Raw genomic sequence first — 26,821 nt, 5'->3', positions numbered from 1 at the left:
AACATAACTGCCCATGAAGGGCAACACACCCAGCTTGCTAAGTGCTGTCTCCTACTTGGGGCTGTACCTGGGTCTTCCTTACTCCACCCTACTGTCCAATATGGCCAGCTGCTTGGGGTAATGAGGTTCAGAATAACGTCATTGAATCCTATGGCAGTCACTTCTTTTTCTGTAAAATGGGTTTCTTAGTGAGGGATATGATGATGGTGAGCAAGGTATTCAGAATGTCCAACAATGATGATGCTGGCAAACGCACTGCAGGAAGGAAAAGCAAATCCATATCTGCAATAAAGGTTTACCCCCCAGAGGGCAAATCCCTGCCCACAAGGTCCTGGCATTAACCTGTCTGCCACAAAGTGGCTGGCTGGTCTCCCTTGGGGTATGGTCCTCTCCACTGGGGCGCAGAGTTGGTCCCTGATGTGAGATATTGGGTGCTCAGCAGCCAGATCAGCCTTGATGAGAATTTCATGTTGATGAACTCACACATATCATATGTTCCTACCGCCATAGTCTCCTCATTCCTTGAACAAGCGCCCGGGGTGGCTGGGGAAAAGACTGACTGACATCTACAGAAGTCTTCCTGCCCACCTGCTTCTCAAAAGCCTCCTCAGGAAGAGGATGCCTTTGATGAACATTCACAATATGCTCATACTCTGTGTCTAACTGGTTCACCCACATCGTTTTCCTCAGGCCACCTTATCACCAATCCTCTGATCTTGTTCCTTCCAAATCTCTGACTATCCAGCTAACCTGCTAGACACTGGTTCTATCCAAGCCACTAGCTTTCTCTCTTTCCACGTGACAACTAAAGGTACTGCTCAAAGTTGTGTCCACGGGAAGGATTTCCTTTCTCCCACTATCCTTCAGGGCCAACTCCCAGAGGGGCTGTTGTAGAACATCAGTCCACTTCTTTTTTTTTTTTTTAAGACTTTATTTATTTATTTGACAGAGAGAGAGACAGCGAGAGAGGGAACACAAGCAGGGGGAGTGGGAGAGGGAGAAGCAGGCTTCCCGCAGAGCAGGGAGCCCGATGCGGGACTCGATCCCAGGACCCTGGGATCATGACCTGAGCCGAAGGCAGCCGCTCAACCAACTGAGCCACCCAGGCGCCCAGACCTCAGTTTTCTCATCTGTTAAATAGGTATAGTAATGGCACCTACTTGTCAGTATTCGTTTTAAGTCCTCAGCACTCCTCAATCACCGTGTCTGTTTCTTATAAATAGAGGACTACTTAGTGGGGCTTTGGTAGGAAAACTCCACGAGGTCCCACAGGGAGCAGGTAGGTGGCTCTCCTCATTGCTGGACTGGCGGGTGCTTACAGCGGCGCTGACAAGGACCTGTTGAATGAACGGATGGGGTAGAAACTGACCGAAGGAAGGCTAGGTCCCCAGGGCTCTACCTCCCCCGGCCTCGCAAAGGTGAGGAAGCAGCAGAGTGAAAAGGGCACGGAGTACTTTGGTGTTTACGGGCCTGACCTTGAGTTGAATCCTGGCTCTGCCACTTAGCAGCAGGACTCTGGGCGGGTTAATTTACTGTTTTTTTGATCATGAAATGGAGCGGATAATATCCACCTTGGTCGACCGCCGGTGCTGGGGGACCTCGGTGGGCTCCCTTCCCCCCTGCTGACCCTTCCCGCGCACCGGGGCAGGGCAGAAGCCCACGCGGGAGCCGGGCTGGCGGGGAGGGCGCAGAGGAAGCGGGTGCCCCCGCAGGGTCCTCGCGCGCCTGGCGGCTAAGGGGCGGCACGTAGGTGGCAGCGCGCCCGGCGCGGACTCGGACGGAGGCTCCAGCTTCCTGCGCTCCCCGAGCAGGAGAGGGCCGGGCGGCCGCCGGGGAAGGCGGAGCCCGCGGGGAAAACGAAAGCGAGAGTGAGCGGCCGGGACCCTGCGGGCGGCGGCGGCGGCGGCGGCGGCGCGGGGTGAGCGGGGCTCCGGGCGTCCGGGGAGCGCGGGGGGCTCTGGCGTGCAGGTGGGGGGCGGCGCGGGCGCGGCGAAGGGCGAGTCCCGGCTCGGGACGTGCAGGCTGGGGAGAGGCCCCCGACCTCTACCCGGCCGCGCGGGAGGGCTGTCCGAGGCCCGGAGCCCGGGAAGCGATCGCGCAGCGCGCTGGGGACTGACAGCCGTTCCCCCCCGCCCCCGCCAAGAGTTTCTCTAAGAGCAAGTAACGAATTTCCCGGGCCGGAGTGGCGGGGTGGCGGGGGATCTAGCGGAAAACAGTTAAGTTGGGAAAGATGACAGATGGGAAATATGGAGGCCTGGATTTGCCATAGATTGGCTAAATAGGCCCTGGCTGAACATCTCCTGCCTACCCAGTTGCAATTGTTTCTCAATGGCCGGGCCTTTTAGCCCACCCCACCCCACCCCTCACCCCCGCCCCAACTCCGTACCACCCCGTCCCCCATATCTTTTCTCAACACTGCAGCTGCCGAGGGGGTCCTTTAAGTCAGAACAGGACACTCCTCTGCTCGGATCACCCCAATAGCTCACCATCTCCTGAGGATTCCGTCAGTGGTGGCCCCTGGGTGGCTCGGTTAAGCCGCGGACTCTTGATTTCTGCTCAGGTCTTGATCTGGGGGTCGTGAGGTGGAGCACAGCCTCCAGCCATCTGGAGCCTCCCCGCCTCCCGCCACGCAGGGCTCGGTGTTCAGCAGGGAACCTGCTCGAGATTCTGTCTCTCCCTCTGCCCCTCCCCCCCCCCAGCTCTCTCGCGCGCTCTCTCTCTCTCAAATATATAAATAAATCTTAAAAAAAAAAAAATTCAGTAAATGGCGCAGACAAGGCCCCTTGCTCTCTCCACTGCGACCAGACAGGCCTCATTGCTGTTTTGGGAGGCAGGCAAGCACATGCCTGCCTCTGGGCCTTTGCACACCTGTTTCCCCTTCCTGGAAAGCTCTTCCCCCAGATGCCTGCATGGGTCATTCTTTTGCTTTACCCTGTACTTCTTGCAATGTCATCTCATCAGAGCAGCCTTCTCTGAACAACCAGCTATGTAAAAGAAACCCCGCCCTTCCCTGACTGTCCCCCCCCCCCCTTACTCTGCTTCAGTTTTCAACATAGTAGTTATCAGCCTGTGACATTATTTTATGGATTTGTCTGTGTTCCTCCGCTAGTAAGTTCACAAGAGCAGGGTTTTGTGCTCTGGTGCCACCCCAGCACCTAGTAGTAATAGGGCCTCTTTAAATATATGTTTAATGAATAGTAATAGTAATAGTAATAGTAATAGCTAAGCATTGTGCAGGACCTGGAAGGGGCTGGGTCCACAGGGAGCTCAGAGTCTGCCAGAAGGAACAAGATGAGGAAGATGGACACATAACCCCCGATAGTGATTTTTGCTGGAGATTTCCTTTAGGAAAATGATAACGTAGAATCAAAACAAGATTTATTTATTTATTTATTTATTTATTTTAAAGATTTTATTTATTTATTTGAGACAGAGAGAATGAGAGAGAGAGCACATGAGAGGGGGGAGGGTCAGAGGGAGAAGCAGACTCCCCGTCGAGCAGGGAGCCCGATGTGGGACTCGATCCAGGGACTCCAGGATCATGACCTGAGCCAAAAGCAGTCGCTTAACCAACTGAGCCACCCAGGCGCCCCAAAACAAGATTTATGGACAGTAGTTGAAAAGAAGCCTGCCGTTTCTTTTTTCCAGACTTGGAAGTACTTTTTCAAACATGTTAATTCAGCACTTTCTTAGTTTGCACATATAGTTCACTTAAATTCGAACTGGCTTGTCATTCTGATGAGCGGCAGTTACTTAACATTAAAAGCGCCAAGGGTTTAGAGTAGTTGATAGAACTTCAGGTTCTAATTGCTAAGGGCTCTTCCATAACTGCTCTTCTGATATCTGTGATCCCCTCCCAATCTGATGTATGGTCTCATGGTTGTAACTGAAGTAAATGACACTGGTTCCTAAAAATAATGGTACAGCTACAGATCCTTATCAAACACCCTTGGGCATGTTCTGGTATTCCAAGAGTTTGGGATTTTAGAAAAGTAAGGCAGCATAAATCCTGTCTATTATAGAATGCTCTCAGCAGGATTTGGGGGCAGCCCTCTATAATAAAACAATTTCTGTAGTGAAATGTATACGTGGACAACAAAGTATCATAAAGACTATAAATAGCTCATGTCAGCCCAGGTCTAGACAGGGGGCTACAAACCTATCAAAAACAAAACAAATGAAAACAAAATGAACCTCAGTTTTTAGTGCGTTTTGGGTTTCAGAATTGCAGACCAGGAGCACCATCTATTGAGGGTTAATGGTGTGGGGGACTCTGCTGGGTGCTCTTCATCTGATTTATTCCCCACAGCCACCTCTGAATCACGTGTTTTTATTCCTGTCTTCAGGTCACAAATGAAAGGTTCAGAGAGGGTGTAGCCCAGAGCAGTGTGGCCTCTAAAGCTTGACTGTCTCCACGACACTAAGCAGTAACGTGACGGCTTTGCCTTTGCTCACACTCTCGATACTCCCACCACGCGCTTCCAGCCGCCATCATTGCTCACCCAAACCACGGCAGCAGCCTTGCTTGGTCTCCTTGCTTCTGCTCGTGCTCTGCTCCGCTGCCCACACCTGTCCCTGCCCCCAGACCCTGTTCTTTACATAGTATCAGAGTCATCACTTAAAACATAAATCCAGTCACATACCCCCTCTACTTAGAGAATGTCTGGTAACTTCTTGTTGTGATTGGAACACCATCCACTGGTTCTGACCATGACCTACAAAGTCTATGTGCATGGCGCTGACATCTCTGACTCATTTCCTACTCTTTTCCCCTCACTCACTGTGCAGCAGTCCCCTTGATCTTTTTGTTATCCCTTCAAAGGCCATGCTGGTTCCTGAGATATTCTTCCGCCATATCTTGATATGATGGACTTTCTCATCATTCAGTCTTCATTTAAAATTGCCTCCTAAGAAAGGTCTTTTGTGACCACTATGTCTAAAACCGCCTCCCCCTTATCTCTGCCCCTATCTACCAACTCACCTTCTATGCTGCACCCTATTTAATTTCATTATAGCACTTCCAGCCATCTGGTCATCATATTGTCCGTTCCTGTTATTTGTTTCTGTGCATGGTCATTTTCTGTCTTCCCTCAGTGGAATGCAGGTCGGGTGTGAATTTATCCTGTCCACATCTGTATACTCATTGTCAGAATAGTGCCTGGTACTTGCGAAGCATTTATTGAATAAATGAAGAAAGGACGCACGGAAAACAGCAGATGAAGAAAAGGGAGAAGACGGGGGGGTTTCAAGTAGAGTATTTCATTTTAATGAGTCATTCTTTCATTTTCCTATACACCATCCAAGTGTTTGGCATTTACTACTTGCCACTGGCTATTGGTGATACAAAATGAGTAAGACATAGAACCTGCTTCCCAGATTGCTCAATGACTGGGCTGTTATGGGAGCTGGGCAAGGTGGAGTGGTGGGCCCTTGGAGGAGGACTGGCTGCCCCTCCAACATCAAAGAAAACATGCGAGCCTCACAGATGAGTGGGAGTTGCCTGGTGGACAGAGGGTGCAGATACGGCATTCAAAGCAAAGAGAAAAGCATGTGACAAGTCATGCAGGTGGGGGAGGTCTGCAGATATTTTGGCATTCATTCATTGATTATGGAGCCCCTATTATAACAGCCTGGCCCCGTCCCTCTTGTAGCTCATGGTCTCTTTTGGAAGACAGTCAGTTATACAAGCAATTGCAGGAAAGGGGACAAGAGCTGTTGTGGAGCACCAAACCAGGACCTCTTCAAGGATGTCTGGAAAGTGACATCTGAGCTGAAATCTATGGGAAATAAGAGTTGATCAGGTGAAGACAGTGGATGGGGTAGAGTCAAGAGCATTTCAGGGAGGCAGCCTATTGGACAGAAGCAGTTAGAGTCAGGAAATAGTCAGGGGTAGAGGTGTTCTTTTGATAACCATCATTGTGTAGGTGGAATTTAAAGCCATAAGTCTAGAGGCGATCTAGAGGGGAGTGAGTGTTAGTAGAGCAGAGAGGAGATCTAAGGTCAGGGCCCTGGGGCACTAGAATATTTAGAAGAAATGTCTGTTCAGGTCCTTTGCCAATTTTTTAATTGGGTTGTCTTTTTGTTGTGGGGTTGTAAAAGTTCTTTATATATTCTGGATATTGGACTCTTATCATATATGAATTATAGATATCCCATTCTGTAGATTTTCATTTTCTTCATAGCGTCCTGTGTGACACAAATGTTTTTACTTTTTTTAAAAAAGATTTTATTTATTTATTTATTTGAGAGAGAGAGAGAGCAGAGAACCCAGAATGCTGGGATCATGACCTGAGCTGAAGGCAGATGCTTAACCACCTGAGCCACACAGGTGCCCCTGTTTTTACTTTTGATAAAGCCCAATCTATCTTTTTTCTTTTGCTGTCATCACAAAGATTCCATTGCCAAATCCAAGATTCTGAAGATTTACCCTTATGTTTTCTTCTAAGAGTTTTATAGTTTTGGCTCCTATATTTAGATTCTATATTTTTTAGATTTTCATTATGGCTTAAATCATTGCTACTCTCTTGGTCTAATGAGACCCATAAACTGGGGTCATAATTTACCCAGGTAAATTTATCTATAATTGACTAATGCAAATTTTAAAGGGAAGATTTTTGGGATTTCACAGGGGAATCTGTTTCTGTATAGTGAAATCTTTAATGATTTCATAAACTTCACTTTACGTATGTACTCTCAACCTTATTCTTCTCAACATGAAGAGTTCTGATTCTACTTGTGTAGTTCAAGCAGGTGGATAAACCTGTCCCTGACCCTCACTGGAAGCAGAGAGCAGAGTGGAAGAGAAAGACCCTTTTCCTTTTTTGGCCAGCTGAGTTTTGAACATAGAAAGTTTTGGAGAAATTAGCTTGGTGTGCAGATCATGAGAGAAAAAGATTTTGTAAGAAAGCTTTCTCTGGATTTATGTGGGGCTGAGATGAGTCTTATAAAGAAGATTCTTCTTATCCTGTTTTGTCTCCTACACTGGATTGGGATAATCAGGTTAAATATGTTATGTCTCACTTTTTTCAAACATCTCTTCTGTTCTAGGTTACTAGAAGAAATGGCCAATGAGCGTCCACCAAGTTTTTCTATAGAGGAACTTAATACATACTGTCAGAAGCACAGCTTGGTACTTAGGTATTATGAACTGTCTAAGGAAGGACCTGCGCATAACTTAAAGTAAATTGCTATTTTTTTAAAAGATTTTTTTAAAGTAATCTCTCCACCTAATGTGGGGCTCGAACTTACAACCCTGAGATCAAGAATTGCATGCTGTACTAACTGAGCCAGCCAGGCACCCCAAATTGCTGGTTTTTTTTTTAAAGGTATATCTCTATAAAATATGAACTAGAAGAATGGCAACTCTGGCACAATTTAGAAGTCAATAATTTAGCTCTGGAGTGAAGATGATGTGCTGTTTTGCTGTTTGAGGGTAACTGCTTAAATTCTATACTGAGCCGGTTAAAACCTAGTCAGGTTTTAACACAGGAGGCAGTGTGACTGGAACACTTGGCCTTAGACAATGCATGGGTTTTATAACATTTTGTGAATATTGTCTTTGTAATCAGGTTTACATTTCAAGTTACCATAAATGAGAGAAAATATTCAGAAGCGGAAGGTAAATCAAAGAAGGAAGCCAAAAATGCTGCAGCCAAATTAGCTATTGAAAAACTTAATGAAGAAAACAAGGTGAGTTAATGCCCTTTTTAACTTTACTCTGTGAGAAAACACCCACAGAGTAAAGCCATTCACAGGTTCTTTCCATTCAGAAGTACAGTCTTTTTCCTCCATCTCCATTTCTGTAGAGCCCTGAGTCAGAGGTTCATCTAAGAAATAGTGGGCAAAGCCTGCCAATACCCATTTAGAGTGCCAGCAGTAGAGACCACCTCTGAAGTTGAGTGAACGGGAAAGGAAACAGCGAGAAATGAGCTGACGAGTTCTGGCAGGAGTCCCTGCACCCAACTGAGGGATGGAAGGACAGTGGGGAGGAAGGACAAAGGACAAAGAGATGGAAGGACCATGGGGAGGATGATGGATGAGCAGGACAGGTGATGGAAAACCAGCATTCATGGAATTGGTATCCTGGAGGCTGAGAACAGAGTAAAGAGTACAGAGAAAGCTATCTGAAGAGATTCCAGTTGAAAGTGTTTCTGGGGCGCCTGGGTGGCTCAGTTGGTTGAGCGACTGCCTTCGGCTCAGGTCATGATCCTGGAGTCCCAGGATCGAGTCCCGCATCGGGCTCCTTGCTCAGCGAGGAGTCTGCTTCTCCCTCTGACCCTCCCCACCTCATGCTTTCTCTCTCTCTCAAATAAATAAATAAAATCTTTAAAAAAAAAAAAGGAAAGAAAGTGTTTCTGAAATAAAGGAAGACCTCAATGCAGATGAAAGCAACTTAACAGATAGAGAAAAACACAGAGCCTCCAAGAACATTGATCATTGGGAAAGTCCTGGGCTCTAGGGATGATGAAAAAATCCTATAAGCATCGAGGCAGAAAAAGGAAATTATTCAAAATGTAAAAACGAAAAAAAAATCATGCTGTCCACAGCATCATTTTAAACCATGGGATAGCAGAGAACTGGCCGTAAAATGAGACAAGCAGTCGTTTACATGTGGGACCAAAGAGGATTGTTTCTCAGATATTGAAAATTTTGAAAACATTGACTTTCAAGATAACTTTCCTGAAAAATCTTCCTCGATGATGTCACCCTTGTAACCCAAATTGGAGAAAGTAAATCAGGCAAAATTGCAAACTCACGAATTGTTAATGAGCCAGAAAATCAAGTCAAGAAGTTAGGAGAACAATAGACTACCTTTTCCCAAAAAAGCAGAAGACAGAAAATAATAACAAGGCCCAACATTGATGTAAAAGAAAACTAAGAAACAATAAAGAAGGTCGATAAAACCAAAAGTTAGTTCTTTGACAAGATTAATAAAGTAGAAAAACTTTGGACAAGCTTTTGCCAGATTAGGAAAAAGGTACAGATAAGAATGGAAGGAATGGTGCTGTTATATTCCTCTTTCCCCATAAGATGTGATCCAGGATATAGCTTTACTTCAATATTGGTTATCTTGTTTTTTGAGATTTACAAAGGGTGGAGTGAGCTAGACAGTGTTAGAGTATTTTGCATGGATAAACAAGAAAGTTCACTATTTTGTTTTTCCATAGAAAACTATAAAAGGATGGTTCCTTTCCTATTGTTAACCTTTTTTCTTGTGGATTTTTTATGGTAGAAAAAGATATATACTTAGACTTTTACTCAAGGTAGTAGACTAGGGCAATACATAAAATCTAAGTTGTCTTTCAAATTATTCATTTAGTAATTTTATTAGAGGAAATAAAATGGTTAAATCTTTGTTTTCATCTGTATTAAACAAGATTTTTTTTTCTTTGTAGGCAGTTAGTTCTTTATCACTGACAACAGATACTTCAGAAGGATTAGGAGTGGGATCCTTTGAGAATTTCATAGGCCGTATGAATAGGCTTGCCCAGAAGGAAAAACTATCTGTAAATTATGAACAATGTGAATTGAAAGAATATGGGCCAGAAAGGTGAGATGTAGTTCAGCTTTTCCTTCTATTTCATTGTATCTAAGCAATAGAACGGGCTTGTTTTCATGTCTAATTTTCTAGAAATATTTGTCTTCCTTTTGGGGACCTTTTGCATGGAAGGTTTTATATGACTTATACACAACTGGTCACCTTTATAATTAAAATATGAAAATGCTTAATTGCTGAAGACTTGGGACCCATATACCATAATGGATCAAATCTGGGGAATCCTTTATTTCTGAGGTATATCTGGATGGTTTAGTCTGCAGGAGACCGAAGAGAGAATGGGGTGCCCCTGCTGGGGGTGTGTGTGTGTGTGGAGATGTTTCCCTCCCACAGATCACAGTGGGAGTTGCTGTATGACAATGACTGGACCACATGTGTAGATAAAATGACTCTCTCTTCACCATCATCAGATTAGAGAGCCGTTTGTCTAGGTGTTTGTCCTTCACATTCAGTTAAATGGTGTCACTCTCTAGACAAATACCAGGTCTTAAAAGAAATGGGTTTTAGCCACAGGCTGTGAGGAGACCCAGATTTAAGGATTATAAAGGGTGGGATGGAGTAGAGCTTCAGAGTTGCCAAGATTTTGGAAGTGGAGATAAGAATGGATAGGAACTAGGAAAAGCAGAAAGTAAATGAGCCTGAAGGAGATTGTTTCTTGGCTACAACCTACCCAGTGAATGAGAGAGAGAGAGAAAAATCTAAATGGCAAATAGTCCAAATGACCCCTTCAGAATACTGTCCTCTGAATTGACTCAGTTATGGACTTTTTAGCTCTGATGGCTTTTAGGCCAGAACCAGGAAGAGGAAAACGGAAGAGTATTCATTGGCATGAAATAGTCCAAAGTGAATTGTGTGAGTCAATCTCAATAAAATAGGAGGCTATTTTTTCGTAGCTCACCTGTTTGGTTCCTTGGGATTAAACACTCTAACATAAGTTACCTAAAAGAGAGAAGTCTACTTAGGGGTGCCCGGGAGAATAGGAGCTGTAGAAACCACCCAGCCACTCAATCTAATTCTGCCTTCAGGGCCCAGCAGGGAAGACTCAACCCTGGTTGGGTGTATTTGCCTCCATGGCAAATAACACTGGAATAATTTTGAATTAATGCATAGTAACTCCCTGATACACATTGCTTTTCCATATTCAGTAGAGTTCTCATATAATTGTCCGAGGTTCCTTGCCTAACACAAATGCAAGCTGATGACATCAAGCTATCCTGGTTATTTTGGCAAATTGGTCAGTCATCTTATCAGAGATTTATATTCTACAAGATACAAACTAAATGTACCCATTAAATTAGGGTTATATTAAGGTCTTTGTTCATCTGTGTTTGTTTCCAAATCCTAAGTTAGATTTACTGGGTTTTTTTGGTATTTGGGTAAATACTCTCTATCATTTCTCCTAGATTTTACTATAGATGCAAAATTGGGCAGAAAGAATATGCTGTTGGTGGAGGTGCTACCAAACAGGAGGCAAAACAGATGGCTGCTAAATTTGCATATGAGCAGATACAATCAGAGAAAACCTTAATGGTATGAAATGCCTTTGGATTTCACTTTTAAATTTTAAGATGCTTTCTGAAGTTGATTTGAGGTAAGACTGTGTTTAGATGATGCCAAGACAACCAATCACATAGCAAAAGGATTCCTCCATTCTGTGTTTCACCAATGAGCCACGAGCCATGGGGCCATGAGGCCCCAGAGAGTAAAATTCTGTTCACAACTCAGGATTGGTTTTTTTTTAAGATTTTATTTATTTGAGAGAGAGAGAGAGAGAGTATGAGCTGGGGGAAGGGGCAGAAAGAGAGGGGGAGGAAGAAGCAGACTCCCCGCTGAGGAGGGAGCCCGATGGTGGGGCTCGATCCCAGGACCTTGAAATCATGACCTGAGCTGAAAGCAGACACTTAACCAACTGAGCCACCCAGGTGCCCCCAGGGTTGTTTTTTAAATCCAGATCAAGCATCCAGAAATAAATGTGGTAGTTAGCACACAGAGACTGAGCCAGTACGGAGAAGTAATATAATTGCTCTTAAAACTCCTAAGGGGTACTCTTTCTTTCAGAAAGATGACTCACTATCAAGTGATTCTTGGACTACTTCACCTAGTAATTCGGGAAACAACACTTCGGTGAATAGCATATCGTAAGTGTGGACAAACAACTGTGATAATTTAACAAATTCAGATTGCTGCCTGAGAGCACATTTTTATGAAAATGTTTAATGTTTAAGGAGAATTTAGAGAAAGAAATTCTGATCAACAAAAAATAGGCAGAATTCACAAACTAATAATTATCCCCTTATCTTCTAGTGCTTCTAAATCACCACTTGAAAATGATTTCTCACCAAATGCACCAGAAGGAAATTGTAACAGCAACAGTATAAACAATTCTTCAACTCCTCTGGTATAGTATTAGCCTCTAGCTTCCTGATGATCTTTTTCTCTATTGTGTTTCTTCATTTAAAAATTGCCTCAGTACTCAACCATAATTTTTCTACTTTTATCTCATGCATTCTTATTTCATATTAATATGTGGCAGCATTTTGGCTTTCTCCTTTCTTTATTAACCCCTGTTCCTCACTTGCAAAATTCTTCCACTCTTCACTCCCATCTTCCTCTCCCTACTCACCGTCATGTTTTCATATATTCCTGTGATCTTGCTTATCTTCTACCAGCTGGACACTACTTAAAATGTCCATTAATATAGTCTGCTCCTGTTTTAAAAAATCAGAACTAAACTTAAAAATCAGATAATTTTTGTGGTGACAATTAGTGTTACGTAAGTGCCCTATTTATAATGAACTGTAAACAAATCGATAAGAAAAAGAAAAGCAACTCAGAAAAATGTGCAGAAGATCTGAACAGACAATTCAGAGAAGAGATACCCAAATGGGCAACAAAAATACGAAAAGATGCTTTACTGCATAGTAGTAGGGAAAATGCAAATCAAAACAACAGTTAGGTACCTTTTTTAAACCCATCACCATGGCAAAATTTGAGTCTGGCAATACTAAGCATCGGCACAGCTGTATTCCAATTATTACTACTACATGCTGCGGGTGGAAGTATAAGTTGGTACAACCATTGTGGAGACAGTCTGGCAATATGTAGCAAAGCGGAGGGTGTGCACGCAATGCCTTCAAGCAGTTCCATTCCTGGGGATGTCTACTAGAGAAGCACTCCTATGTATGTACAGAGAAACATATGTAAGTGTGTTCTTGCAACCTCATTTGTAACAGGAGGAGACTTAAGAAACATTGTCATTTGACAGAATGGCTAAATTAATATACTATAGTCATTATACAGTGGGAAGTGGTATGAGCTCAAAAACTCTTAGTTTGATGCTCCCTGCTCAGTGTCAACGTATTCAAATTGGTAATACTACAAAACCTACCAGAATAAAAGTGAATATGAATAAAGAATAGCATTTTTGAGATATATTGAAGATTCCTCTTTTTTTGCTAAATATTAAAATTTAATTTGTGCTAAAAATGAAATTATTAGTATTGCCATTTTTTCTCTTTCTTTTTTTTTTTAGCATTGCCATTTTTAGCCGGTTACCAGATAAGAAACACTTGGGGAATTATTTTAGACTGGATCCCTGAGCTCCATCTGTGTCTTTAGCACTGTGGAGAACTGTGATGCACGCCTTCTTGTTGAGACCCAGTGCTTCTGCTGAACTTGCCCCGATTGCTTTTTTGTCCTCCCTGCCTTATCTGTCTGGTTGCTAGAATAGATGAGAACATTGATCTAGCCAAGTAAACTGAGAAGCAGGGCTTGATGGGAGTACACAACTTAATGAGGCTGTTCATCTAACGGACCAAAAAAAAAAAATGTCACAGAACCATCCAGAAGTACAGGAGGAAAAAGAACAAGATAAAGCAAGATAATTGATTTAATCATCTACAATTGTTTTTCATTTTCTTTTGTTACAGAGCAATGTCAAAAGTAGTGAAAAGAAGGTGAAAAGGTGGGTATCATTATGCAGTGCACATATTTGGAAATGAAGTTTTGTTTCAGACTTAGGTTATTAACCTTATTTACTAAGTCTTCAGTACTTGTAGAGTACTATATACCCTTCTTTGAGTGGAATTTCAGAGGTAGAAAGCATGGTTAAGGATCCCAAAAAGTTTGAAATCTATAAACAAATGATTTTACATATGTAGAGAAATCTTTAAATGTAGGTACACACTGCACCGTAGATGAAAGGGCCTGTGGGGATCACTAGGGTCATTGGTTAAGGGCATTATTTTGGAAGAGGTTGACAGAAGTGAACTTGGAGGGGCACTTTCCAGAGAACTGCATTATTTTGCAGACAGGCAGGTAGGGTAGAGATGGCATAATGACTTGGGTAAGAAGAGAAAAAGATCCAATGTTATATAAATGATGGTGGATTGGTTTCTCAAACGGAAGAGAAAAACAAGGACATAACCATAAGTCATCAATGAGGGCAAGATGGCAGTGGGAGCCATTATGAGCCACCAATATATTCTGAACAGTAGGAGATGTGTCAGGGAAGGATGATTCCTGATGTGGGTGTTTGAGTGGAGAGAAGAGAGGTGTGTGTGTGTAAGATGATCCAGCTGTCAGCCATGGTTATCATGGCAGTGACAAGGGATGAGGATAATTTGCAAGACAAACTGTATGGGAAGAGTGGACAGGATTTGAGGGAATAGAGTTCCAATAACTGGGTGAAGAAGAGGCAAAGGAGAAGGAGATACAGACAGGAATCATGGACACTGATGGGGTTAAGGAAGTTCAAGACTTGAGGGCTTAGGGGGAAGATAGCAATTGGAATATGTTTAGTTATTAGTGGGGTTTGAACTTCCAATAGCACATGGTTCACCACCAGCCAGGAGTAAAGTACAAAGACCAGAATGATGGTGCAAGGAGATCTATTTCCTTTGGTTTTGAGTCTGTAAGGAACAAAGGAGAGGCTGGTGGCACACCAACAGTGAATGTGTTAAGGCAAAAAAAAAGGAATCAGGAAAGGAGTGAAAAATTATCAGTGGATAGAGGAGAACTGTCAGTATATTGTTTCATAAAGAAAGGTTATCACTTTTTACCTTGTAATTCTAATAGTTGACTCAAAATATAAAAAAAACTAGCGCATGACAAAGTTCTATTTTATTTGAGTTTTATATTCTTCTCTTAAATTTTAGAAGTTTGGCACCTACCTTTAACTCTCCTGTGACCAAAGAAAACAAGTACACTGTGGAAGTCAGGTAAGAGGGAAACCTGTAAAAAAGAATCTGTTTAAAGATATGTTTGCGCATTCGACAAAAGCTTCTGAAGGGACTGTTGTACATCAGCCAGGTTAAATTCTATTTCTCCCTGAACAGTTAATTTTTTTTTAGTACAGTCAGACCCCCAAAGAATCATCGTCTCTTGGAGAGGTAATGTTTAGATGAATCCAGATGGAATGTGGTAAATGTAGATCTGTGTGATACTGATGTGAGTTTTTCTGACACCCATGGAAGTTTTTAATATTGAAGGTAAATATTTCTATAAACCAGTGATTTTTTTTTAAAGACCCCTGAAGGAATCCAAATAGATCCACTCGAACCTGTTTTCCATTTTCCAGCTCCATTCCAGATTTCACATTGAAAAAAAGGTTCCTCTTGTGGTAGACTATGTGTTTGGGTTTGAACAAAATATCTAAAACAAATGTGAAGCTTCTTTGCAACAGGAGGAGATTGAATACAAGTGTGAAAAAAAAATGATAAAGAATCAACAAACATTTAATAAGAACCTCATATATGCCTGGCACTGTGCTGGGCATTGGATTTATAGTGGGATCAAACAGAAACAGCTTCCGCCCTCACAGAGCTTTGTGGGGATGATAATTACGTGAAAAATCTGTAATTATAATCTATGGTCAGAGGTCTCAAGGGAAAGCAATGACCTGGTAAGAAATGGAAATAGGACTGTTGGGTTTAGTGTGAGGAGGAGGCAAAGGCTTTCTCTGGGGTCAGCCATGTCGGGGCACCTGGAGGGTGAGTTAGCACAGGAAGGTGGGGTCTGTGGTTTCGTAAAAGCAGAGCATGTGGGAAAGTGAAGGTAGGAATGGTATGTGAGCGTTCAGGGGGCAGACGCTGTGTGCTTGGAGTGCGTGAGCAAGGGCGTGGTGCCATGGGACAAGCTGGGGAGGGAAGCACGAGACCCCTTTTAGGCTATCTAAGGACTTTCTGGGGTTTGCTAAAAGCAAAAGGAGGCTATTGGAGAGTTGAGGCAACAGAGAGACGGGCTCAGAGTTTTTCCCCCTGCTTGCTGCGTGGTTCATGGATTGGAGCAAAGGAAGGAGACTCGGAAGTGGAGTGTCTGAGCTAGCACGGTTCTGTGGTGGCTGACGGGAGCTTGGACTGGTGTGAAGATGTTGGAGATGGGGAAAAGTGGGCACACACCAGTGATATGTTTGGGGAGTAGAACTGGCAGGACTTAATGATGGAATGTGGGGCAGGAGAGAGAGGGGAAAACCAGGTAGTTACACATGTAGGTGGGCTCAGAGACCATGCTCATTTCTCTTATGACAGCTTGGTGGTAGCTGGGGAACCGAATATGGTGCTTCCTTCTGAAGTTTTACACCTTAAGTAAGCATCTTTATTATGACTTTTGTGCAGCCAGAAGTTGAATGTCATTACTAGGGTGATTTGTTACAACGGGAGCAGGAGCGAGAGAAACTATTGTGATTCAAGAGTTTCTGTGGAGTGGACTCTTCTTTTTTTTTTTTTTTTTTTTTAAAGATTTCATTTATTTATTTGACAGAGGGAGACACAGCGAGAGAGGGAACACAAGCAGGGGGAGTGGGAGAGGGAGAAGCAGGCTCCCCGCAGAGCAGGGAGCCTGATGCAGGACTCGATCCCAGGACCCTGGGATCATGACCTGAGCCGAAGGCAGTCGCTTAACCGACTGAGCCACCCAGGCGCCCTGGACTCTTCTTATATAGAAGGGTAGAGCCGTGTTTGTTATTCAGTCCGTTGTGCCAGTGATGTTAAGGGGAAGTGAAAGTGTTGGGTGGGGGGCAGGGGTGGGCTATGACCACTGAACTCAGAATAACAGTGGCATTTCTCTTTTCAGGTTTGCTTGTGATTTTACAGAAATAACACCGATTGCCTCAGGCGGATATGGTCAGGTTTTCAAAGCAAAGCACAAAATTGATGGGAAGACTTATGTTATTAAACGTGTTAAATATGATAAAGAGTAAGTAGTACATGTTGTTTCTTTGAATGAGAAGGTGTGTGAACGTGCATGATTCTTTTTTTATGTCTCTCTCTTCTTCATTAGCAGATTATTTACTTTTTTCTAGTCTTCCTTAAAAATGTCAATCTCTCATCAGGAGCTTGGCTTCCTCTGACATGACTTCACTTTATTGTGGTTATTTCAATAAAAAAATTGGATAGACCATTGATCATTCTTTTGATCCTGTCTTGATGACAACTGAAGTTATAGAATCATCTAGCTTACAGTGACCTTTGAGATTTTCTGGTCTCCTCTCTTTATTTTACGGATTAGGAGACTGAGACCCAAAGAGGCGAACTGATTTGTCAAAGGTAATACCTAGTTGGTAACCATCCCATTTGTCTGTTATTGCATAATACACCACTCCAAAATGTAGTGGCTGAAAAAGAACAAGGTATTATTATCTGTCACTGTCCTGTGATTGGTTGTGCTCATTGGGCCATCCTCATCTGGGATCTGTTATGCTTTTGTAGTCAGAAGTCATCAGAAAGCTTGGGGGTTAAGCATCTGCCTTTGGCTCAGGTCATGATCCCCGAGTCCTGAGATTGAGCCCTGTATCAGGCTCCCTCTCACCGGGGAGCCTGCTTCTCCCTCTTCTTCTGACCCCCCCCCCCACTTGTGCTCTCTCTCTCTCTCCCCCACCACCGCCTTTCTTTCACAAATAAATAAATAAAATCTTTTTTAAAAAAAGAAGTCATCAGAAAGCTTGGCCAGAGATGGCTGTCACCCATGGCTAGCAGTCAAGCTGGCTCTGGGCTGGAAATTCAGCGGGGATTGTTAATCAGAGCGCCTCCACCTGGCTTCTTCATGTCACCTGGGCGTCTCACAACTTAGTGCCTGGGTTCCAAGAGCTATTGTCCCCAGAGCAACTCATCCCAAAAGGGAACAGCAAAAGCTATTTTTGACCTAGTCTTGGAAGTTCCACATTATATTGGTTAAACAAAATCACTAAGGCCAGCTCAGACTCAAGGGGAGAGCAAATAGACTCTACCTCTTAATCTGAGGAGTGGTTGCATATATGAGGAGGAAAAGAATTGATGACCATCTTTGGACACTACCTACTATGATAACAAGGTGGAAATTTATTTATGTGTAAATTTTATTTTATTTAAATTCAGTTACTTAACATATTATATTATTAGTTTCAGAGGTAGAGTTCACAAGGTGGGGATTTAGAACTTGTTCTCTGGAATGCCAATCCACTGTGTTCCCACTATAACCCATCGCTCCCCATGTTGTTTTATATATTATCTGCACCTACTGACTCCCACCCCCCACTTACTGGATAGCAGAACTCCTTCAGAAAAGAGAGCACATGGTAAGGTGGTATTAAATCACATGCTCACCAATTCACCAGTCTTGCTTGTTGTTTTCTGACAGTTGTACTATGTGTAACTTACAGACCTATCCCTCAAGGTCTAGGGAAGGAGATGGGGAAGGCACACGGGCTAAGGAAAACGCTGTGAGCAAAGGAGAAGCAGGCATGGAGTCCTAGCCACTCCTCATCTCAGCCAAACAAACCTACCTCCTGTCCCATGGAAGATGCCTTGCAGTTGAAATCCTTCCATAACCACCTGGCATCAAAACAAGGCTTTCTCTTTCCACATTGTTTTGTGTGTGTGTGTGTGTGTGTGTGTTTTTAAGGTTTTCTTTATTCGTTTTGAGAGAGAGAGAGACAGAGAGAGCACAATCAGAAGGAGAGGCAGAGGGAGAGGCAGAGGGAGAGGGAGAGGCAGAGGGAGAGGGAGAAACTGACTCCCTGCGGAGCCAGGAGCCCGATGTGGGGCCCCATCCCAGGACTGGGAGATCATGACCTGAGCTGAAGGCTTAACGACTGAGCCACCCAGGTGCCCCATTATGTGTTTTGTTTTGTTTTTTTTAAGAATTATTTATTTATTTTAGAGAGAGAGAGAGAGAGAAAGAGCACACAGGGGGAGGGGCAGAGGGAGAAGGACGGAGAATCTCAAGCAGACTCCATGCTGAGCACGGAGCCTGACACAGGGCTGGATCCCAGGACCTGAGCTGAAACCAAGAGTCAGACGCTTAACTGACTGAGCCACCCAGGTGCCCCTCTTTCCACATTGTTTTGCTTGACAGGAATGAAGTATTACTCCTTCTGTTCAATTCCATTGTTTTTTTAATGGTAATACTTAATGATAAGGGTACAGTATCTTGGACATTTTTAGTGGCTTCATAAATTAGTATAACACAGTTAAGAATATACTTGGAATATTTATACACCATGACCCATGGGTTTCCTGTCTGGGAACCTATTCTAAGAATATTATCCAAATGATGGAAAAAGTTATATAAGAATATGTCAATCACAGTGTCATTTATAACAGTGAGAAATTAGAACAAACCAAATGTCCAGCAATGAAGAAATGATTAAATATGTTTTATTCTCTCCCCTGCTCAATGGCTATTTTGCAGTCATTAAAAAAATGAGGCTTGTATCCTGAAAATACTTACACATGAAATGGTATGATGCTGGAATTTGCTTCAGAATAATCCAGGGGAGATGAGGAAGTGGATAAGAGCATAGATGAAACAAGATTGGCCAGGAGTTAATAACGGTTTCATCTGGATGATGGCTAGGTAGCGGTCATGACACTATTTGTTCTAATTTTCTGTACTTTTGAAATCTTACATGAGAAAGTTTATACATGATGGTTATATAGGTTGTGTAACAAGGAAAATGGTAAAGATAACCTGTTATGTGGAAAAATAGGATAAAAATTATATACTATAATTACAAGTATATAAAAATGTGTGTGAAGAAAGACAATAAGAAACAATCCAAAGTAACTGATTATATTAGGACTGTTGATGTATGAGTACTTTTTCTTCCTTTATTCTTATAAGTTTTAGGTCATGTAGATATAGAACTTTTCAAATTAAAAAATGGAATTATAAAATGTTTGCTTACCCCTTCTCACCATTGAAATCTCAAATTTATTTATTCCATGTAGCATAGAATTATCTTTGCTCTTGACTCCACATCCCTGTAAAGCTCCTACATGTGCTGTGTAGTCTCACTTTCTCTGCATAGATGATCTCCTTTGTGTATTTTTGCTATGCATTGAAAATTCTGATTTATGTTCTTCAAGTTGCCTGGATTACCCTTGCTGCCCAAACAGGGTTTGCTTGTGAAACCCAAAGTGATTTTAACACAAGTCTAAACAAAATACAATGTGTGAATTAGCTACCAAAATTTGCATGACTGGCATTTCGGAGACCACCACAAATGACTTTTAAATTTTCTGATATTTGGAATTAATGAAGTCACCGCTTTTTTTCAGTCTGTGTTCTCTTTTCAGACTGTGTTCAGTCTTTCCTTTCGAGTGCTCCTGGCTTCCTTTTAAACACTCAGAGTGTGGGAACCGTGGCGACCGTTGACTAAGGGAGCATACATAGCTGTCTTCTGTTACTCAACCTGTAGTTTTTACAGGGATGTATAATGACACTTTTATGTTCCCTGTTTCTTTAAAGCAAGAAGGTAGAGCGTGAAGTAAAAGCTTTGGCAGCACTTGATCACCCAAATATTGTTCACTACTATTGTTGCTGGGCTGGGGAAGATTACCATCCTGAGGACAGCGTAAATCCTTCAAGGTAACTAAAAAGAATTCTCATAGCCCTAATAGGATGGAGGAAACTGTCATTTACTATGTGTGGGCCACCGGATAAGGCCGTTAATTAGTAATATCACAACCACACTGTTTGAGACACTGTTATGTCTCTATTCACCAGGTAAGGAAATAATGAATAATCTTTTTGTGGCTCCTATTCCTTGCTCCAAACTTGCATAAAAAAAAATTTTTTTTTTTGTCCTCAGCTATTTTCAGAATCTCAATCAATGTGTAGGCTTACTCACATGCCCCAACCTCAGACCAGGCTGTAAATGCAGCTTTGTGGAGAAAGTTTGAACATGTTACAGAGGCTACAGCTGGAAGCCCCTCCTCAGCTGCCAGCACTTTTCTGGCCTTCTCAGAGGCCCTTGGTTGGTGGGGTGCAGTCAAGAGGGTCTCTCTCTCTCTCTCTTTTTTTAAATTTTATTTATTTATTTTACAGACAGAGACACAGTGAGAGAGCGAACACAAGCAGGGGGAATGGGAGAGAGAGAAGCAGGCTTCCCGCTGAGCAGGGAGCCCAACACGGGGCTCGATCCCAGGACCCCGGGATCATGACCTGAGCCGAAGGCAGACGCTTAACCGACTGAGCCACCCAGGCGCCCATCTTTTTAAAATTAAAAAAAAAATTTTTTTTAAAGTAGACTCCATGCCCAGCATGGGGCTTGAACTCACGACCCTCAGATCAGGAGTCACCTGCTCTACCGACTGAGCCAGCCAGGCACCCCAAGGAGTCTCTCTTGAATACAGCCACACCAGTTACAGTGGCGTGGTGGGCAGTGAACATAATTTTAAGACTATGAGCTGAGATGTGGATACCCCACCTGGTATCACTTATGTTTTGTCTCAAGCCCCTGACAAAGGACCGGAGGGCTCTCAAGACCTGACATCTCCCTCTGAAAGTCAGCCAGTGTTCTTGGGGGGACCGTCCTCACGGAAATCCCGAGGACACTGAGGCCTGTTCATTCATCGACTCCTGACTCCAGCCCCGGCTCTGCCCCATGTAATTGAGAGCTTTATCATTGGTTTCAGGGGTTGCTGACCATCAGCATACAGGCAGGACTTTAGCTTTCCACAGATTCTTGGCTTTCTCTTCCTATTTTCTAGCCAACATAAGTTCAAAGAATATAAATTAATATTGAGGCCAACCTAGTTGAGAAAGCAACATAAAAGCATGGTTAGCAAAATCAGTCCTCACAGGTATCTCTTAGCAATTTATTGGCACTTCTCTTTGAGAACCTATCCTTACGCTGTTGTTTTTGATTTGTTTTGCCCGTATTTCTTTCTTATTAAACCATAACTCCCATGACAGCAAGGACGGTATCTAACTCATTTTTTCATCTCTAGGTGCCTGTTCTGTGCTTTCCACAAAACAGATGTTCAGTAGGTCGATAGTAAATTAAAACGTTCCAGAATTATTTTATGTAGTAATGAACTTTGGTTCTCTTTAATGCCATTGTATGAATGTTCCTATTCCTATTAGCAAAGGGGATCAAGGATCCTTTACCATTAAAGAATGGGCAGGCTCAAACTTTATAAAATAGTTAACAAATAGCGCTCTGGATATTTGGGAACTTATGATTTAAATTAAAAATGATGTATTTTGATTCAAGTTTATTAGATTTCTGTTTTGAGACATGTTTGGGGGTTCTTAAGGAGATAAAGTGTAATTTTAAAGAGAAAGGTTATTTTTTATAAATTTATTTTTATTGCTACGTGTAACGTACTGCACATTTTGTATCCAGACCAAAGATTAAGTGCCTTCTCATCCAAATGGAATTCTGTGATAAAGGGACATTGGAGGCATGGATTGACAACAGAAGAGGCAAGAAGACAGACAAACCTTTGTCTCTGGAATTATATGAACAAATAGCAGAAGGTGTGGAGTATATACATGGTGAACAGCTAATTCACAGAGACCTTAAGGTAAATGGAAAATGTACTCTTCAGATTTGATGTGATTTAGTAATTTTAAATCTATCTTCTCTAGTTTTAGAATTGATTGACAGTCCTGAGGAAATAATATCTCTGATCCTTTAAAGTTAGAATGGATCTAGAACTTGCCCCAAATACCATTCCATAGCACCACTCAGAAGATCTCCAGGATAAATGAATGTATCTAGACAATCGGAAGGAGCCCTGTAGGCAGGAGCTCATTCCCTTCTGGTGTTATCTGGCTGCTTGTCATACTCCAGTTGCAAACACCAACAACTTTCGTAAGCTGAACATTTCTGTGCAGATCATTACCGTGGTTAGCACAGCCAACGGGCCGCTCTGTCCCTGCTTCTGCTGCTACTCAGGCTTGTTTGAGAAGCAGAAGGGACTCTCGTGACTGGCTTTGGGAACATGGTTCTCCTTATTTCTTAAGTCATTACTCTTGAGGGCAGTCACAGCTACTGGATCCAGAGTCTAGAATTTTCTTGGCATCTGGTTAGACATTTCTACCCCATGATTGGAAAATTGTACTGATCCAAAACTTGGAACACATAGCTTTGTATTTTTATTTTCTGCTGGCTTCCTAGCTTCTTTCAGGGTCCAGATGAGCTGTTGTCCCATTTTACCTTCTCATCAAAATGAAAGAAGGGACAGAAGAGTTTTTCACGGTGTCCCCCAGTCTCTCTTCCCTATAATCTGTCTACTCCCATCACAAACTAGCCATGCGGAATCCTAACACTGTTCATGTTCTTCTTGCACGGAACACTCTTCTGCTTGTCTTCTTTGGTCTCAATTTCTTTACGTAGCCTTTCCTGATCACTCTGGATCTGGCAGAAGCAACTAATCTATATGGATCTTGGCTGTCTGCTTATCCCGCCCATCTACAATAGCCAGGAATGAGGAATGAAGCGAAAGAGTTTCTTGAGAAAAAGAAGCACTCGTGTATAGATTTGTTGGGCCTAATAGGAATAATTGGCCTATAAAAGACAGTGTGTCTTTGGTCTGCCCCCAGGAGCTGGAGGCTTGAGGCCTTTGTGTTGGAATCCACCTGGTTCTTTCTTTCTTTCTTTCTTTTCTTTTCTTTTTAAGATTTTATTTATTTGAGAGAGAGAACATGAGGTGGAGGGGGCAGGGACAGAGAGAGAGAGGGAGAGAGAGGGAGAAGCAGACTCCCCGCCAAGCAGGGAGCCCAATGTGGGAGTTGATTCCAGGATGCCGGGATCATGACCTGAGCTTAACGGACTGAGCCACCCAGGTGCCCCTGGTTCCATCTTTCTTTAACGATATCTTAAAGGTGCATTTTAAAGTTGGAATGTTATAAGAACTATGCTCAAAAGAACAGATTTAGAATGGCTATACCTTCACTTTGGAATAAACCATATATATAGTTAAATAAAAAATTTAAGCACAATTACTTATAAAGTAATCTGCAAATAAATGCAGACGTTTGGGTATTAACTCCCAGGCCCCCCTCTGGATGAATTCATGAAACTGACAGGTGCTACCTGGCCGTTCTTTTCCCTAGCACCTCTGTCTCCCACGCTGCCTGTGCCCATTTGTCCCCCCTGCCGCCGCCGCTTTTTCGATATGCTTAGAGAATTAATGTACATGAACAGAAATACTTAAGTGCTAGTTATCAGCTTCCAGTTGATGTGGCCTGCCTTCAAGGACAGAGGGGGTGTGTTTGTTAAGAAGTTGTCAGGGGTCTGGAGAAATTGACATCAAGGAAGTCCCCAGGAGAAATTCTTCACATGATATCTTAACAGCTTTATTGAGAAGAGACTCATTCTGAGAATCTCAAACTTAGAGATCTGAAGGGCTTCTACTTCCACCCCCAACAGATCCTGGATTCATATTTGCAACATTTCTACCAAATCGGTGTCCAGCCCCGCCTTGAATACTCCCTGAGATGGGAACTCTCAAATTCCCATTCTTTGGACCACACTATTAGTATATTAGGATATATTAAAGCAAGCCTTTGGTTGTTTCTATTCTCTAGTACTGTGCAGAGTGAATCCACCTTCCACTAAGCATATCTTCAGATATTTGAAGGCAGTTATGCCCGAAGCCTTCTCTGCTGACAGAGAAGTCCTTACTTCCTCAGCTGGTACTTTAAAGATCTGTGACTGAGTATCCTGTTTTGGGCTACCCATGTAAGGGTAGATGCCTTATAAGGAAATATAAAAATAGCCCTTGTTAAATATGATTTGGATATGTGATAACAGTCTGTTGAATTGGTACTTATAAATACTGGATTTTTTTTTTTTCTGTAGCCAGGTAACATATTTTTAGTAAATACAAAACACGTAAAGATTGGAGACTTTGGACTTGTGACATCCTTGAAAGAGTATGCAAATCGGACAAGTAATAAAGGAACTCTTCGGTACATGAGCCCAGAGCAGGTGAGGTCCCTTTCCTTTCTATGTATTTTCCACTTCTTTTGTATTTCTAATTATAGAGATAATAGACACCTCTTATAAAATTAAAACAACACAGAAGCATATAGAACAAAAAGGGAAAATTGCCTTTAATGTTCTTTTCTACTCTTCTCATGGAGTCTGTTGTTTATCCTTTTAGATAATTTTCTGTGTTTATATATATATATATATATATAAACATATATAAACACAAATATATATGTATATAGAGACTTTTTGCACGAAGATATAAGGACATGCTTTTACAAAGTTACTGTCATGTTATTTTGTGACTTAATTTTTTTCACTCAACAATGTATCCTAATCCTTCTATATCAGCACCTGTGGATCTGACACATTCATTTTAGCAACTGTATTGTATGCTGACCTGTACCATCATTTATGTAACTGTTTCTTATTGATGGGTATTTATTTAGGCTGTTAGCAAGTTTTACATTTCCCCCCTTATCTTTGACTCTAAAAACAAGTATTTCCATGATCATCTATGATAGGTTCCTTCAAGTGAAATTATTGAATAGAATGACAAGTGCATTTCAAACTTGGCCAATACTGTGACATTGTCATCCCCCAAAAAGTGATTCTACTATGCCTTCCTCCCAAAGTGTTGGAGAATGCTGCTTTCTCCTTCCCATTCCCAGTCAGACTAGGGTGCTAGCAGACTGCAGTTTGGGCCACTGTGATGAAGGAGGAGTATCTTGCTGGTTCACTTTGCATTTTTCAGATTTTTAGGAAGGTAGACCATCTTTACATGTATTTACTTCACGATTTTTGTGCAGATTCTCTGTGTCCTTTCTTCATTTTTCTTAATTAGGTTATCTGTTCCTAATTTATTTGTAGGGAATATTTAATATTTCAGTTACTGATTCTGTATCTGTTAACCATATTGCAGATTTGTTCTCCTTGATTGTTCCTTATTTCTTTGTTTATGATATATCATGGAAGCTTAAATTTTAAGTTGTCATGTTTTATCAGTATTTTCTTTATGGCTGCTGGGTTTCTCATTTTTATTTTGGAGGCCATTTCTCCCACAACATTACAAAAATATTTTGTGTTTTTACTTTAGTTGAACTTAACTTGAATCAGTTTTTGTATACATCTGAGGAAGGGATATACCTTGATCTTCCTCATGTGGATATGCAGTTGCCCATCACCATGTATCAGATAGTTCATGATGTAAGCTTTTATTTTAAGGAAAATTCATAGAAACAAAAAGTAGAACAGAAGTTACTAGGGCCTGAGGGAGGAAGAATGGGAAATTGTTTAATGGTGCAGTTCTGTTTGGGATGATGAAAAAATTTTGGAAATAGATACCGGTAATGGTTGTGTGACATTGCGAAGGTACTTAAAGCCACTGAATTGCACACATGAAACAGTTAAAATGATAAATTTTATGTATATTTTACCATAATAAAAATGGTATTTGTAATCAAAACAGTATGGTGGTGGCACAAAAATAGACATGTAGATCAATGGAACAGAATAGAAAACCCAGATATGAACCCACAATTATATGGTCAATTAATCTTTGACAAAGCAAGAAAGAATATCCAATGGGGAAAAGACAGTTTCTTCAACAAATGGTGTTGGGAAAATTGGACAGCCACATGCAGAAGAATGAAACTGGACCACTCCCTTACACCATACACAAAAATAAATTCAAAATGGATTAAAGGCCTAAATGTGAGACTTGAACCTATAAAAATCGTAAAAGAGAACATAGGCAGCAATCTCTTTGACATCAGCCGTAGCAATCTAGATGTGTCTCCTGAGGCAAGGGAAACAAAAACAAAAATAAACTCTTGGGACTACATCAAAATAAAAAAAAAGCTTCTGCACAGTGAAGGAAACAATCAACAAAACTAAAAGGCAGCCTACAGAATGGGAGAAGATATTTGCAAATGACATGTCCCATAAAGGGTTAGTATCCAAAATATATAAAGAACTTATAACACTCAACACCCAAAAAACAAATAATCCAATTTAAAAATGGGCGGGAGATATGAATAGATATTTTTCCAAAGAAGACATAC

At 42.1% G+C, this 26,821-nt stretch overlaps 1 protein-coding gene across 5 annotated transcripts in view; it reads left to right on the top strand.

Moving 5' to 3' along the window:
* LOC123850986 (interferon-induced, double-stranded RNA-activated protein kinase) overlaps positions 1-26,821 on the top strand; it is a 53,315-nt gene that overhangs the window by 20,519 nt on the left and 5,975 nt on the right. For 3 of the 5 annotated variants that reach the window (XM_064572117.1, XM_064572116.1, XM_064572120.1), the window contains 13 exons: positions 7,048-7,179; positions 7,569-7,689; positions 9,396-9,550; positions 10,960-11,086; positions 11,615-11,694; positions 11,861-11,954; positions 13,486-13,520; positions 14,713-14,775; positions 16,084-16,140; positions 16,628-16,750; positions 20,282-20,401; positions 22,164-22,344; positions 24,627-24,755. In XM_064572117.1, coding sequence (XP_064428187.1) covers positions 7,048-7,179; positions 7,569-7,689; positions 9,396-9,550; positions 10,960-11,086; positions 11,615-11,694; positions 11,861-11,954; positions 13,486-13,520; positions 14,713-14,775; positions 16,084-16,140; positions 16,628-16,750; positions 20,282-20,401; positions 22,164-22,344; positions 24,627-24,755 — 1,417 coding nt within the window. The remainder of the gene's footprint in view (positions 1-7,047; positions 7,180-7,568; positions 7,690-9,395; positions 9,551-10,959; positions 11,087-11,614; positions 11,695-11,860; positions 11,955-13,485; positions 13,521-14,712; positions 14,776-16,083; positions 16,141-16,627; positions 16,751-20,281; positions 20,402-22,163; positions 22,345-24,626; positions 24,756-26,821) is intronic. The other 2 variants (XM_064572118.1, XM_064572119.1) reach the window with 2 other exon arrangements.

This window comes from Mirounga angustirostris, unplaced genomic scaffold (assembly GCF_029215605.1).
Source record: "Mirounga angustirostris isolate CCGP_5_RB_7025 unplaced genomic scaffold, mMirAng1.0.hap1 SCAF_10, whole genome shotgun sequence".
NCBI classification, from domain to species: domain Eukaryota; kingdom Metazoa; phylum Chordata; class Mammalia; order Carnivora; family Phocidae; genus Mirounga; species Mirounga angustirostris.
This window is presented reverse-complemented; position numbering and strand designations above follow the sequence as displayed.